Here is a 16,195-nt window from a genome sequence, read left to right as displayed (position 1 = left end):
GTAGGTTTGGCGTTTGATTGCTTTTGAGCATGATCCTTAACAACCATTTTCGGTTACAGAATATTTCACGGTGAATTCGTTTGAGCAATTCTGCATCAACTACTGCAACGAAAAGCTGCAGAAGTTCTTCAATGACAACATTTTGGCTGCCGAACAGGAACTCTACAAAAGAGAAGGACTTAACGTACCGGAAATCAAATTTACGGACAATCAGGACATTATAGGTATTTTGTCAACTTGTAGTATTGCAAACAACTGTAGACTACATTACATTTCGCTTCTTCAACAGAACTAATCGAGTCCAAGGCTAGTGGCATTTTCAATCTGCTCGACGAAGAATCAAAGCTACCGAAGCCTTCGTATGCGCATTTCACAGCGGAAGTACACAGCTCTTGGCAAGGTCACTACCGGTTGGCTTTGCCACGTGCTTCCCGCCTAAAGGCTCACCGAATCTTACGAGATGACGAAGGTTTCCTGGTACGCCACTTTGCCGGTGCGGTTTGCTACAATACCGTGAGTAGTCTTGTTTGATCAGCATCATTCCGACAATTGCTCAAAATTTATTTCGTTTCTAGAACCAATTCATCGAAAAGAACAACGATGCTCTGCATGCTTCCCTTGAGGGCCTCGTGCAGGAATCGGAGAATCCTCTGCTGAAGCGGCTGTTCTGCAATGGTAAGGCTCCCACCACCAAGGGTAAGCTGGCTTTCATCTCCGTTGGTTCCAAATTCAAAACCCAATTGGGTGAACTGATGGACAAGTTGGAAAAGAACGTAAGTCCGATGATGCGCTTGAATATCTGACAAACTCTTTAAATCTGATTTTTCCTTCAGGGCACAAATTTCATCCGTTGTATCAAGCCCAACAGTCGCATGGTTGACCACGAATTCGAAGGCGGTCTAGCGTTGGCGCAGCTCAAGTGTTCCGGTACCACTTCGGTGCTAGAGTTGATGGAGTACGGCTACCCCTCGCGAGTACCGTTCAACGAGCTGTACAACATGTACAAGTCGTTCCTTCCGCCGGAACTGGCCAAGCTTAATCCACGTACCTTCTGCGAGGCGATGCTGCATTCGCTGAAGCTGAACAACAATGATTTCAAATTCGGTATTACTAGGGTATTCTTCCGACCGGGCAAGTTTGTCGAATTCGACCGGATCATGAAATCCGATCCGGAGAACTTGCGGGCGATCATCGCAAATGTGAAGAAATGGCTAGTCCGTTCACGCTGGATCAAGTCCGTGTTCTGTGCAATCTGTGTGATCAAATGTGAGTACTAATCGACCTTTTAGCTCACTAAGTAGCATTATTTTCATAATACCAACTATTTCAGTGAAAAATCGCATCATCTATCGGAACAAATGCGTCCTGATAATGCAGAAAACAGTTCGCGGCTATCTAGCTCGCAAGCAACATCAACCGCGTATTAAGGGTATTGTTAAAATCAACGCAATCAAGGCTAACCTCAACAAGATGCACGAAATTGCCAACCAACTGAAGGTAGAACGGGAAAATATGCTGAACCAGGTGACCGATGTTCAACGGACGATTGAAACTGCTGTTTCCAAGATCAAGAGCAATCCCAAGATCTCCGCGGCGCAAATTGATGCTTTATACGGCGAAATCATGAATAAACTCGACACCCAGATGAAGACTATACACGTCAAGCTGCAGGAGCAGCGAAACGCGGAAGAACAGGATCGTTTGCGCAAGATCCAAGCTGCGTTGGAAGCGGAGCGAAAGGCCAAAGAAGAAGAAGAGCGAAGGGTGCGAGAGGAGGAGGATAATCGGAGGAAGTTAGTAGTCATCGACAACCAATATTAAAGATCGCTGCTAAATCAAATTCTGCATTTTTTACAGGAAAGCCGAAATGGAAGCTAGACGTAAAGAAGAAGAGGCTCGCCGGTTGAGACAGGAAGAGGAAGACCGGAAAGCTGCTCTTGCATTGCAGGTAACATTCAAATTCCAACCATTTTAAATCGCAGTTCGCTAATTGCTTGATGATTTACATTACTAGGCTCAGTTGGAAAAGGAGGCCCAAGAGGACATTCAGTATCGCCAGCAACTGGAGCAAGAACGACGGGATCATGAGTTGGCTCTTCGACTAGCGCAGGAATCCAACGGCCAAGTCGAGGACAGTCCACCCTTGCTGAGAAAGTATGAAACTCTATCCTATTTCTCTTTCCGTCCTTCACTTTACTCTCTAATGCTGTTCAGTTCTCCGAAATCTTACTTCCTTTCACCATACAGGGTAGAAGTAATTTTAAGACTTGTACAAAAAAGCGCTCAATCAGCTGTGTTGTTTGCTGCTTTAGATTTTCGGATTTGACTTCAAAATTATTTGCCATACTTACTTTTCTCGACTGTAAATAGTGAACCATGTTGGAGTAAGAATAAGCTTTGGTTATGTGAATTTCTACATTCATCACATTTGCTGTGATTTTACACACCCTCCATTTTCTACACAAAATTCAAAATTACACGAACCCTGTATAAAAATTTCCCTCCCTCTACAACCACACGGTTCTCTGATTCTTGTGGTGCCCCATAACGGGTGCCAACTCTTCCCTACTTCGTTATCTTTTTTTTTTTCTTTCGTACTCACTTCCTCTGTTACTGCTTTGATACTCGAAAATTTCAACCCAATAATGAAGAAAGCTACAGAGAAACAACTACAATTTTGTCATCCTACATTCGACCATTTCACAGCGGTACGCCAGAAGTTACGCCTTTGGGTAATCCGAATCGATTGATCAGGTACTTGTCGTTTATATTAAAACAAAAAAATAAAGCAGAATAGAGAAATTAGACCCCCCCCCCTACTCACTGCATCTCTCCCGATCTGCTTGCCCTGCTATTCATTTTGTGTTTGTAACCCTGTCTATGATATGTCTATGTAGTGACGAATTAAGTTGCTTGTCTTTTATGATATTTGTTGTAAATTTATTGCGTAGATTAGTTTATTTTTAGCTGCTTAACATTCTCTAACCTGTCAGCATAGTATTTTTCACAGCAACGAAATTTAAGATACAGCTTCATGTATTATTTACATTTTACGTTTGTAACATGCACTCAACAAACTGACATGTTTTAACCCTGTAATACTATCCAAAAACGCATACAAGACCCATTAGCAGTGTTCGGAAAATCATTCTCAAATCTCATTAATTGAGCCTCCCAGAGAGAATAAACTCCCATGCGAATCTGGCAAACAAATCTTACGCTTGAGATTCTCATGCAACTCCACGCAGTCACACTCACAATGCCAAAAATCATTCCAGCTTAAAACTCATAACAACCGGTCAAACTTCAATTGGTAGCATGCTCATACATATTAGTTTTCCATCCACTTAAGCAACAACGACACTAATAACAACGAATAACGCCAAAATATAAAACAATGATTTTTTAAACCTGAAAACTGATCGGTGATTGAATCCAGTTAAATTTCGCATGGCAAAACTCATAGGCGAATAAACTCACGAATGAGATTTGAGCCTTTGAGTTTTTCCGAACACTGCCCATCAGTATAGGAAATCAAGCAAAGATGTGACTGTTATGCTTTTATGGGCAGAATAGTTATTTAAAAATTACAGTACCATCAATGTTGTTCCAGTTGTAGCAAAGATTTAAAGAATTTATTTATGTTTAAAGACACTCAACAGCCTCCAAGATTCCATTTAATCTTTTAAAATTCCTGTTACAGTTTACTAAAAAATTGGTTGAGGGTGGATGATCATCTATTTATTTATTTATCGGTATAGTTTTGGACTTAATTTGCTGAAGTTTGAGCAATTTTAGTAAAACGTTCAAATTGTAACTTATTTGTCGTGGACGGATTTTAAAATAAGCATAGTTTCAAAAAGTTTGGTTCATTAAATTTTAAATAAATTAGGCGTTTTTCCAAAATAGCTCTAGCTAACTTCTTAAACACTCAACCAAAGAAGTCCAATATTATACCGATAATAGATAAATATGTGATGCGTCAGCAACCAAGAGTATTGACAGCTGTACGAGCAATTTCTTGATACACTGTAACTATAGCCTTAATTAAGTGATCGCCACTAGAAGTGTGACACTGATAACGAATTTGTTTTTGATTCAGTTCCAACTTAGATCGGGTATCAAGATTGGGTCTGCTTGTTGCCTGTCAAATGTCAGTGTGAACATTTGTTTTTGTAACCTGGCTCGGGTTGAGGTTCACACTGACAAGCTCGGGCTTGCACGGGTAACTGGTTCCAACCTGGATAATAAACAAATTCACTATAAGGCTATCCAAACCAAAAAATTTAGACCAAGCCAAAAATATATCCTTTTTCAATGCGCACGCATTATTCACAAGAGGTGATCTCTTGTGAATAATGCGTGCACATTGAAAAAGTATATAATTTTGGGCTTGGTCTGAATTTTTTGGTTTGGATAACCTTATAGCGGATTAAGCATAACTATTCCATCAGGGTACACACTTATAGCGAATTAGTTTATTATCGGGGCTAACACCAGTTCCAACCCAGTGCGAAACCGAACTTTTTGCCAGTGTGAACCTCAACCTGAGCTAGGTTTTAACAGCAAACGAGCAAACTGACGTTTGTCAGAAACCAAGCAGACTCAATCTTGATACCCGATCCAGGTTGGAACTGAATAATAAACGAATTCGCTATTAGAAATTACTATTTTTACATGTGACGCAATTCATATTTGACGTAAATCTTAAACGTAAACAAACTTGTCATGTAAACTCGACGAAAAGTGCGTTTGATTGAATTAATATTCTCGTCTCTTTCATAATGTCATAACCGGCCCATGTGTCGGTCTCAGGGCACTGTCTCAAATTTTCTTAACTTTTTCGGAGTATGTACTATATTCTGTTTAATGTTTTGCAAAATAATTGCTTGTTAAGTGCAAATTATCATTTTTTTAAAGTGGAGCTCTTCACACATTCGGGTTCAATGAGTCATTTTCATATGAATATGAACAGCAATCCGTCTCATCATTCACTGCCTCGTGAGAGTTTGAATGATTGGAAAGTTATCGAGTCACTGACAACAGATCACTCATTCAGTAGCTCAGTCAGCACGTTTATTCTTCCGTGATGGTACCCAACAGAGATACTAGACTTTTTTCTATGCAATTCCGTAGACTTATTCAAATCTACGGATTTCTACGGATTTTTTTGGTCGAAGGTGATATTTTTTTTAGTTCTAAGGTGTTATTTTAAGTAAAATGATAATTCGATGAAAGAACTTTTGAAAAACTACTAGGGACAGCCCTCTGGGGTTATACGCAATGGTGACATCGGACTACGTAGTATTATATAATAAATGTTATTTGCAGGAGCTTGTATTTTGTGTTGGAATAGGAATTTGAGCGGGGTTCTCTCTGATTATACTCTTTAGTATGACTATGATTGCCCTGAAAAAAAGCTTTTGATATGAATTTTAGTTTTTTTTTATTTTTTTTTTCCCTTTGGTTTGTTTTTTCCGTCGATCTTGTTTTCCGTGCTGAGCACCAATGCTACCAACGCCAGGAAGGCAGCTCCCACACCTGGACCCTACCTATCGACCCATCAACTCATGAACCGGGGACCAACGGCTTTACTTCCCATCCGAAGCAAGGCGTGATCAGAGATGTTATGCCTCAGAACATCCCGGCGGCGCCGACTGGGATTGAACCCAGGCCTGCTGGGGTGAGAGGTAATCACGCTTACCACTACACCACCGGCGACGTTAGAAATTTTAGTTGGGACATGTTCAGAAGCGTAACTCTTTTGGAAAATCTTGGTGACCCTGAAAAGGGCCGATGGTAGTACAGGCATGAATACCATAATACTGTTGCACTTGTAGTTTTTGGCATACTTTCACCGGGGATCCTTGTTAAGCCATAGAAAGATGTGCGCGTGAGGACTTCCACGGTGCTGAAATAGAATCGTGTCAACCAGCTTGATGAAGTACACACAGCACGTGACTGGATCATCATTGACCAGAGTTGCTGTTTGTAGTGCAGTCAATTCCTGGATTGGATCTGTTAAGTCATTGCCATTGTGTCCTTCTGACAATCGATGTAAAAGATTCAAAAAATGGGGCCACTTCATCTCATTTGCACTGAGTGTGAGAAACATCGTAGGCTTTCCCAATTGTCGCATCATGGTGAACAAATTTCTCTTCCTTTGTTGCCAATACTGTACTGAATTCGGTATTGATTTGAGGAAGGATAGATTTCGCTCAATGCACTGCTCCATGAATAAGGCGGTCCTTAAGGTTGACACGTGTGATGTTTACGGTCCCCGGGAACTTAAAAATGCATTGCAAGCCTTCAGAAACTCTAAGGCGAAGAACTTTCATTGTCATATACAACAAATGTTGTGGTTTGGCCACACGCCTGTCTTGACGACGAGTTTCACTGGATGCAATCATGAAATATGTCACGCCGTGCTCGTCATATATTAATGACAGAGGAACCCTGTTTTGCGCGGGAGCGATCTCCAGGCATTTGTCCTCATTCCAAAGGAGCGTTTCCTGTTGCCCAAGCAGCAATTCTGTCTCATTATCCACGGCAATGGTTTCCAGCTCAATTTGAGGAGCCACTTCAGGGGGTTTCAAGACCATCTTTGGCGATCTGATCAATTGTGATCCCGTAGCGGTGGTACAGTGGTGTCGTAATCTAATAAGAAAGCCACGCTTTAACCGTAGTTTCCTTTATAAAGCCGGACAAGTACGACGACTTATGGATTACGTGCTTTTTGATGATAGATATATCTTTTGACAGAAAGATTCAAACTTGTGTTTGAACCTGGGTCGACCAAAAGTCATGTTTTACCGAAAATATCACTGGCGGGTATGAAAATCTTTAAAGCGATTTATCTCCGGAAATACGGCTCTAATCGAGATTTGGAGGATTTTAAGGCGTCAGAAATTTTTTCCTCAAAAAATTGTCCCAACCTATTATTTTCTGGCTGGCGGGTGTGAAAATCTTTAAATCGATTTATCTCCGAAAATACGGCACTAATCGAGATTTGGAGGGTTTTTAGGAGTCAGATTTTTTTTCCTCAAAAAAAGGTCCGAACCCATTATCTCCGGAAATACGGCTCTAATCGAGATTTGGAGGGTTTTAAGATGTCAGAATTTTTTTCTTCAAATAAAAGGTCCCAACCCATTAATTTTTGGCTGGCGGGTAGAAAATCTTTAAATCGATTTATCTCCGGAAATACGACTCTAATCGAGATTTGGAGGGATTTTAGGTGTCAGATTTTTTTCCTCAAATAAAAGGTCCCAACCCATTAATTTTTGGCTGGCGGGTAGAAAATATTTAAATCGATTTATCTCCGGAAATACGGCTCTAATCGAGATTTGAGGGTTTTAGGTGTCAGAATTTTTTTTTCTTAAAAAAGGTCCCAACCCATTATCTCCGGAAATACGGCTCTAATCGAGATTTTGAGGGTTTTAAGATGTCAGAATTTTTTTCTTCAAAAAAAAGGTCCCAACCCATTATCTTCAGGCTGGTATGAAAATCTTTAAATCGATTTATCACCGGAAATACGGCTCTAATCGTGATTTGGAGGGTTTTTAGGTGTCAAATTTTTTTTCTTTAAAAAAAAGGTCCCAACGCATTATTTTCTGGCTGGCGGTTTATTTCGTTCATCGAAGAAAGCAATGAGAATTTTTTTACATTAGAACATTACATTTTTTTTACATTAGAACATTATCTTCAGGCTGGTATGAAAATCGTTAAATCGATTTATCTCCGGAAATACGGCTCTAATCGAGATTTGGAGGGTTTTCAGGTGTCCAATTTTTTTTCCTTTAAAAAGGTCCCAACCCATTAATTTCAGACTGGCGGGTATGAAAACCTTTAAATCGATTTATCACCGGCTGTAATCTTGATTTGGAGGGTTTATAGGTGGCAGAAATTTTTTCCTTAAAAAAAGGTCCCAACCTATTATTTTCTGGCTGGCGGGTATGAAAACCTTTAAATCGATTTATCTCCGGAAATACGGCTCTAATCAAGATTAGGAGGGTTTTTAGGTGTCAGAAATTTTTTCCTCAAAAAAAAAGGTCCCAACTTATTATTTTCTGACTGGCGGGTATGAAAATCTTTAAATCGATTTATCTCCGGAAATACGGCTCTAATCGAGATTTGGAGGGTTTTCAGGTGTCCAATTTTTTTTTCCTTTAAAAAGGTCCCAACCCATTAATTTCAGACTGGCGGGTATGAAAACCTTTAAATCGATTTATCTCCGGAGATACGGCTCTAATCGAGATTTGGAGGGTTTTTAGGTGTCAGAATTTTTTTCCTAAAAAAAAGGTCCCAACCCATTATTTTCTGGCTGGCGGGTATGAAAATCTTTAAATCGATTTATCTCCGGAAATACGGCTCTAATCAAGATTTGGAGGGTTTTAAGGTGTCAGAATTTTTTTCCTAAAAAAAAGGTCCCAACCCATTATTTTCTGGCTGGCGGGTATGAAAATCTTTAAATCGATTTATCTCCGGATATACGGCTCTAATCGAGATTTGGAGGGTTTTAAGGTGTCATATTTTTTTTCAAAAGGTCCCAACGCATTATTTTCTGGCTGGCGGGTATGAAAATCTTTAAATCGATTTATTTATTTCGTTCATCGAAGAAAGCAATGAGAATGAGAACGAAATCGTGCAGCTCGCACAAGCTACTACTCGTTTCTGATGTTGTTTGCGTGTGAGTGAGTAGTAAATGCAAAATGAAACGATTTTCTCATGCTTGCTTTTCATTAGCTTAAAAAAAAACTTTAAAAATCGGACAATTTGAGATATTTAGGTTTTTATTTATATTCTGAATTTTACCTTAAAATTACTTAAAGCATTTTTTATATATTTTTCCTAAAAAAAAAAAAACACATTGTTTTACTTTAGAATTTTATCTCAGACTTTATTTCGATCTGAAGTGCCGTTTCTGTGCTACAATGTTCAAAATTTTAAAGACGCCGTTTGGAAAATTTTATAACATCCAAAATGGCCAAATTGTAGCTTTAATGTGAATCATTGCTCTAAAAAAAATTATGCAAAATTGCATTCCAGAAAATAAACCATTCTGGGAAACCAGTTTACTAATATAATCGTTTTATTTCAAAATATCGAGCATTATATACTTGAAATGTCGTGAAGCTACGTATTTCCAAAATTATTTGGCCACCCTAAGAAAATCATCACTAGTAAATAATAATATCAAATTCAGTGACATTTTTTAATGTTTTTCCAGTTTCAAGTTCCATATTCATCATGAATATAAGAAGTAAAATGTTGACTCGTATGAAAATATAAAAAATAAGCACCTACTAAACAACCGGTAAGAATATTCTGTTCTCATGAAAATTTATAAATGGTAAAAAATTATCAGTTTTAGAATAAAAAGAAACATTTATTTGCTGTAGAATAAATTAAATTTAAAAATTACTGCCCATGGCTATATTTTTTTCAGTATTATGAATGATTGATTTTTTACCAAACAGCTGCTTTAAAACGACATTTCATATGATACAGTCATATTTCGAAACGGAATAATGTAAATCGGTAAATTTAAGTAGAACATCTGCTCAGATTTTGTTTTGTTCTTTTAACTGGAAAAATATCGTATCATGTAAGAATCCAATGGCCATATATGTACCAGCGGAAGGAATATTAACGATTAGTTAATAGAAACTACTGATAAACCTTATTTGCTGATTCAGAAATCTTACAACATTTATGACATTATGAGCTAGTCTAACACTTTTTGAATATTCACAGTAGAGAATAGTAAATGTTTAGACTAAAATTAAATGAATAGTCCCAGTGGGCTTCAAGACATGTTAGTGATTTTAGATTTTCAGGGGGGTGGCCGCATTACCCATATGACAAAACTGTTGAATATGCCTATCCTTAGCTGAATAAGCTAATGTTTGACCAAATAAGCTACAATACAAATCCAAATATTTGGCTTGAAGTAGCCAGTCAGCGTGGGTGCCTGGATTCACCGTGTTTTTTAAAGTAAGTTCTATAACTTTTGCGAAATAGTGCGAAATAATCAGCGAATCGAAACACATAAAGCAACCAACGATACAGACAAAACGGTTGCTACGACTACCATGACAAACTCGCTCTGTAACATAGCTCGATCAGAGTGGTAGAAGGATAATGCTATATTGCTTGCCTGCTTTGTTGCAATATACACGGATGAGGACATAGCTTGATCAGAATCGAGAAAAGACATAACAAAAAAATCCCATTAACACACGTGTATCATCTTCGGCTTTACTTCGTGAAGCAGCTGGCCAAAAATGTGCTCGTTTCCTTCTACCGCCTCGAGTGAGCTGTGTCGCACGGGCTGCTTGTCATGAAAAAAAGGAAGAAGATTATATCATTATTGCTTTCCACTTCTGACATAGCGTTATCATTCGGTTCGCTGATCGATTGTTATTTTGTCATTTGGAGATATTTTTGATTCCTTGGAAATACCACATTTATAACAGACCGGTATATATGTACTATTTTTGCACTTTTTCAAAAGTGTAATAGAACTTAATTTAAAAAAAAACACGGTGGATGGAGCACCCATGGTGACTGGGTACTTGACGGTATACATGTTCCACCAAAGTTTCAAATTTCACACAACGCATAATTTAATAACTCATGTCGTCGGGTACAGTCCCGTTGCACACATTCTAGGGATTACAGCAACATTACGACACCATGCAAAGCACGTAGTTGTAGTAACGCACGCTATTTTGTCCAATTGCAGTAGTGAAACTAGAAAGTCCCCCTCTGCCTTTAAACAAAATAATGCCCTGTGGTCACATTCACCACTAACATTCTCTCTCCGCATTCCTAGATCTGAAGCAATCCGTGCCCAGCAGCAACTGATCGAGAAGCAGAAGCACGATCTTTCCAAGTGGAAGTACTCGGAGCTGCGCGATGCTATCAACACCAGCTGTGACATCGAACTGTTGGAAGCTTGCCGGCATGAGTTCCACCGCCGTCTGAAGGTTTACCACGCCTGGAAGGCAAAGAACCGCAAGCGTACTACCATGGAAGAGAACGAACGGGCCCCGCGTAGCGTCATGGAAGCTGGTAAGTTAAGATTTGTTGAACATTTGAATTTCGGTCTAATAAATTGATCCTCCAATAGCTGCTCGAGCCCCACCCAGACTGTCGCAGAAGCAGGAAATTACCACCGGATCGGTACACCGCTATTTCCGCATCCCATTTGTGCGGCCAAGCATCAACCAGGAGGACAATAACAAACGGGGCTGGTGGTACGCCCACTTCGATGGGCAGTACGTGGCCCGTCAGATGGAACTGCACGCGGATAAGCCACCGATTTTGCTCGTTGCCGGTGTGGATGATATGCAGATGTGCGAGCTGAGTCTGGAGGAGACGGGACTGACGCGAAAACGGGGTGCCGAAATACTCGAGCACGAATTCAACCGTGAGTGGGAACGGAACGGTGGTAAGCCTTTCAAAAAGGTAGGTAAATAAAACTGCGGGTGTTTGGAAGATTTGTTTTGAAAAATATTGTATTTTAAATTAGTTGAAAATACCAGAAAGGGCAGCATGGTTTTAATAGGTCTACTGTAACAAACCTGTATGCTTTTGAGTGTCTTGTGTTTCGGTGCCTTTTTGGAAACAAACGAAAAAAAAGAGAGATAGTATTTCATTCAGTTACATTCCGGGTGGTTTTGAGAATTGAATTCCAATTCGTGTTTGAGTATTCCACTATATTTCATGCAATATTTTTCGTCTTACGTTTTACATATACATATAACAGTAATATCGCAAAAAAAGTCAGCTTTTTAATAGAATGAGCTCAGTACGAATGACTGTTTTAATTTATGCTTAACGACAATTGACTATTGAAGGATAAACCTATGAACATTATGCAAATGGAGGATATTTTTACGGACCTAGAGAAAGTGTGTAGCGTTGGGAACAAAACTACGCTGCACTTACCATCCTATATATTTATTTGCAAACAAAAGAAAAAAAATAAAACAGATTATAAAAACATGAACGTTTCGTTAAAAGACAAACAAGCGAAATTTGCCGTCTATAAATAAAGAACTCCTATATCCGTTCTATATAATACTTGTTGGTGTCTGAGACCATTTATAGTAAGAGTGTTTAACAAAGACTTTTCATAGTAGATAATAAACAATTATTTTTACATAGATAATTTTGACCAAATCGTTTCAAAAACAAAACTACTTTTCAATGAACAACAAACTTGCAAATCTTAATCTAGATTCTCATAGCTTCCAAACGACAGCTGTAGTTCCGAACGTAGAGTTAGTTAAACAAAATTGAACAGACTTAAATTTAACACTCTACTAACAATAAAAAGTGCTGATGTTTTTATGACAAAATTGAGACCCCTTATCATTACACTGTCGGATAGAACAAAAGAAAATTCCATCATGTGGGACAATGAAATGGCTGCCATTTGCCCACCCAGTAGCAGCATATAATAAATGGTTAACTTATTGGTCAGATAACTGCCATCAACCATAAACGTGTGCTATCTCATTGTCTTGTCCAAGTCCGAGGAGCGAATCATGCCCACCAAATTCGACAATTGGCCATCGCATTATATTTTTGAATGCTAGAAGATTCGGCGCTCTGTGTGGTTCCTAATTGAACTTTTTTCGCGCTCACTTTGTATGTAGTTCAAACCGTGTTGTAGGCAACAATAACAACAACAACAGGAGCAGACATCACCGGAGAAAAGGTTAATAACCGCAGTCTGTTCACGTTCAATTGAGGTTATGGCCTTGGCTCTGATGTGAGCCAATTTCACGGTTGATCATATAAGATTGTGTGAGGTCGTTTCCTAGATGATCTCTAAAATGAACTGAAATTACGAAAGTGTTGTGTGATCATCTAATGACAACGTGCTGCATTCGCGCAAGCATAGTGGCTGCCGAGCTACGGTTTGTTGCATTAAAAAGCGTCGCCAGGGGGATGACGATAAAATTACTTTCATTGTTGCAGAACGCTACTTGGACACATTTTTTTTTTTCGAGAAAGAAGAGTTGATTGTGCCTAGTAGGAAACGTTATTTATTATCACGAAACAAAATGTGTACAAATTACCACCATTGACCTTCAGATGCTCTTAGAAATTTCAGAAAACTGCCATCATGATTTGGATAGTTTTGAAAATTCAATTAGCTGTAAAACAAATCATTTGTTAATCGTTTTCTATACAAGAAATTGTGTTTTTCAAGAATCATGTCAGGAACCAGTTCAGGTTTTCTCACTCAAATTATGGGGATTAGCTTTCTATCTTGAATGTACAAGCACACTAAATAATTCAATCTGTTTATAGATCAATAACAGCGCCGGCCATGTCCTCACGATCTTTTTGGGGGAGGGAATGATGATTAGTTCGACGTCCGCTATTTCTTGAGATCGAATACACCTCTGCATCTCCACGGCTGTCACGAGCAGAATAAGAAGCGTTTTAAAACTTCTCTCCCATACTTCGCACCATGCAAAATTTCATCAAGCCATTTTCAAGATGGCCGCGCCACACATCAAAGTTCATAATTTCAGTTGTTAATTGAGAGCTTTCTAAGCCTGTGCCATGCTTGCATTAAGATACATTTTGTACGGTAAGTTCAATCATACTCTCAGAGAAGTCGAGAATTTTTCTTTCCTAGACCGTACCGGGAATCGAACCCAGCCGCCTGCAGCATGGTCTAACTTTACAACTGCGCCTTTGCCGACTGAGCTAAGGGAGGCTCATAACTCGACCAGTGGAGGCTATATTGAGAGTCTACGATAACAATGTCCATTCTGGATATTTTACGGTGCTCCCGTGGAAGTGACCAATGCTCCACAAGAAACCAAACACTCTATGCGGCATAAAAAATTTCAAGTTTTTTTTACGTAGGACTATGTCTGTGATTTCTATATGGGGGTACACTTTGTAAAAACAGAAAATGAAACATGTAACAAAATTATGAAAGATTTTAAACGTTAATAACTCAGCTGCCCCTGGACCAATTTCAATAATTTTATCACCATTCGATCAAAAATATTTCTACGCATCTGCTTAATTCAAGGCTCTATCATTTTTCAAAATAACACTATTTAAAATTGCACGAATGTATCACCGATTGCCTGCGAAAAGCGATTTCCATAACACAGATTTCAAAGTTGAATTCCATCCGGTCTCACCAAACGGTGTTTATTCAATCTGCTGACTATCAAAACTGCCCTCAACCGCTGATTGGATTCAGTTCCAATCACCGTGTGTGGTGGTGTCCGGTCGTTGGCATCAGCAGCAGCAGCAATGCTTTCGGCGCGTGGTGTTGAACATTGTTCTCCAGTACACAACAAAAGGCTGCCTGCAAGCAGCGAGCTGCAGCCCACATGAGCATCCATGGAAGGAGGAAGTAGCCGCATCGCTATTGATCGGAATCAGTAGCTCTTCGTGAGTCGCTGTGGGCCATCTATGTCAAGCGCGTCATACTAAAGAGTATAAACAGAGAGAACCCCGCTCAAATTCCTATTCCTACAGTTCCTACAGTTCCTGCTGCAGTTAACAAATAACATTTATTATATAAGACCAGGCTTCCAAAAAGTACAGCCTCCTCGCGACAGTTGGTTTATACTCGAATTGACTGTTGCTTTGTGTGCTTTACTATCGCTTGCTACCGTACGTTCAGATCTGAATTCGAAGTGTATTGGCAACAGCGCACGCACCAACGAATGAAAGCTGTATTAGAACAGTCGCATCTATACCCGCTTTGCTAAAATCATCGTGCTTGGAACGTAGTGAACCGAATGGGCTGTATTTATACATTTCTTTATGACCAGGTTCTCAATGTTTCTGTCGTCATAACAGCCTTCACAAACCGACGACATCCCTAAGCTTACCCAAGTGGCTGTCACGAAAAGGCTGTCACGAGACATTATATACAATTAATATACGGCAGTAGAGTATGGAAGAAACCCAGAAGAATGATCCCGAACAGATATGTCGGATCAATGTAAGGTCAATTTACGGTCGACGTCGGGTCAATTATGTGTTTATGTCGGGTCAATGTCGGGCCAACATCGGGTTGGGGTTTGGTAGAAGTCAGGTTGGTGTCGGGTAGGCTTATATTTTTCGCCAGAGACCGTGCGTTTTTAAAAAAATATCGGATGAAAATTTTGCAATGGGCAGCACGAACGTGATATCAACCGAATGAGCTCCGGCGCAACACTGGTAGTGTAGTAGCAGTCTTACGACATACAAACGAAATTTCAAAGCCAGCAGCAACGAATCGGCAGTTTGACGGACTGCTTGTTGTATGTACGAGGAACGTTACGAATGACCATCCGAGGCTGTCATAGCCGAACGAACAAAATACATGACTAAGAACGAGCTGTCGTGTACTGCACAAGACGGCAACGTTGCATGTCGTATAACAGCCTCACTGTGGGCTGTCGCTTATAGCTCAATCTCAAGGCTGTCGTAGGAAAAAGAAAGCGACAGCCGTTGGAATACTGTCATGAGGCGGTACTTTTGGTATGCCTGTATAAGACCACGTAGTCCTACGTCACCATTGCGTACAACCCCTGTCCCTTGTAGTTTTTTTTTTTCAAAATTCGACCAGTGGATGTCATATTGAAAGCCTTCGATCGAAATTACCATCCTGGACATTTCCCGGTGCCCCCGAGGAAGTGGACAGTTCTAGAAATGAACAACACTCCACCATACGACAAATCAAAATCATAATTTTTCAAAAATTGTTCAATGATGGTCAAATCGGTGTGATTTCAGAACATTTTTTTTTTTTTTTTTTTTTTCTTTATTAAAGAGACAACAATTTCTATTTTACCGTATACGTGATAATGTTTGCACCATCGTACAAATAAGGTTCCCGTTTTACCTGTGCCTTGGTTTTCTTTGCATGCACGTAACCTATAGCTCATACCGTAGTAGGCTGTGTATAAAAGAAAATGTCGCAAAAAGACATTTCAATCGCCGTGGGAGTGTCCCGGTGGACCGTCAAAAGGACCGAGAAAAGAAAGGACAACTATCCGCGAAGGTGGCCACAGGTCGTTCGAGGTCAGCTCGGGTTATCGCTGCTATCAAAAGGAAGATTCGGGTGAATCCAGTGCGTTCAATAAGGAAAATGGCAAAGGAACACGGGATCAGTGATTTTACGGCACGGAAGATCGTAAAGGAAGATTGCAGGGCGAAG

At 39.7% G+C, this 16,195-nt stretch overlaps 1 protein-coding gene across 2 annotated transcripts in view; it reads left to right on the top strand.

The window, feature by feature from the left end:
- Positions 1–12,365, top strand: part of jar (Myosin heavy chain 95F jaguar) — an 85,880-nt gene extending 73,515 nt beyond the window's left edge. The window contains exons 5-14 of one of the 2 annotated variants that reach the window (XM_065225833.1): positions 60–224; positions 290–513; positions 576–773; positions 834–1,266; positions 1,331–1,793; positions 1,858–1,948; positions 2,015–2,154; positions 2,707–2,754; positions 10,835–11,073; positions 11,132–12,365. In XM_065225833.1, the coding sequence (XP_065081905.1) occupies positions 60–224; positions 290–513; positions 576–773; positions 834–1,266; positions 1,331–1,793; positions 1,858–1,948; positions 2,015–2,154; positions 2,707–2,754; positions 10,835–11,073; positions 11,132–11,481 (2,351 nt within the window). In that variant the 3' untranslated portion in view covers positions 11,482–12,365. The remainder of the gene's footprint in view (positions 1–59; positions 225–289; positions 514–575; positions 774–833; positions 1,267–1,330; positions 1,794–1,857; positions 1,949–2,014; positions 2,155–2,706; positions 2,755–10,834; positions 11,074–11,131) is intronic. The other variant, XM_065225834.1, reaches the window with a different exon arrangement.
- The last annotated feature ends 3,830 nt before the right edge of the window (positions 12,366–16,195 follow it).

Source organism: Ochlerotatus camptorhynchus, unplaced genomic scaffold, assembly GCF_037179485.1.
Source record: "Ochlerotatus camptorhynchus isolate MF236.1 unplaced genomic scaffold, CSIRO-AGI_Acam_v1.1 ptg000239l, whole genome shotgun sequence".
NCBI lineage: Eukaryota > Metazoa > Arthropoda > Insecta > Diptera > Culicidae > Ochlerotatus > Ochlerotatus camptorhynchus.
This window is presented reverse-complemented; position numbering and strand designations above follow the sequence as displayed.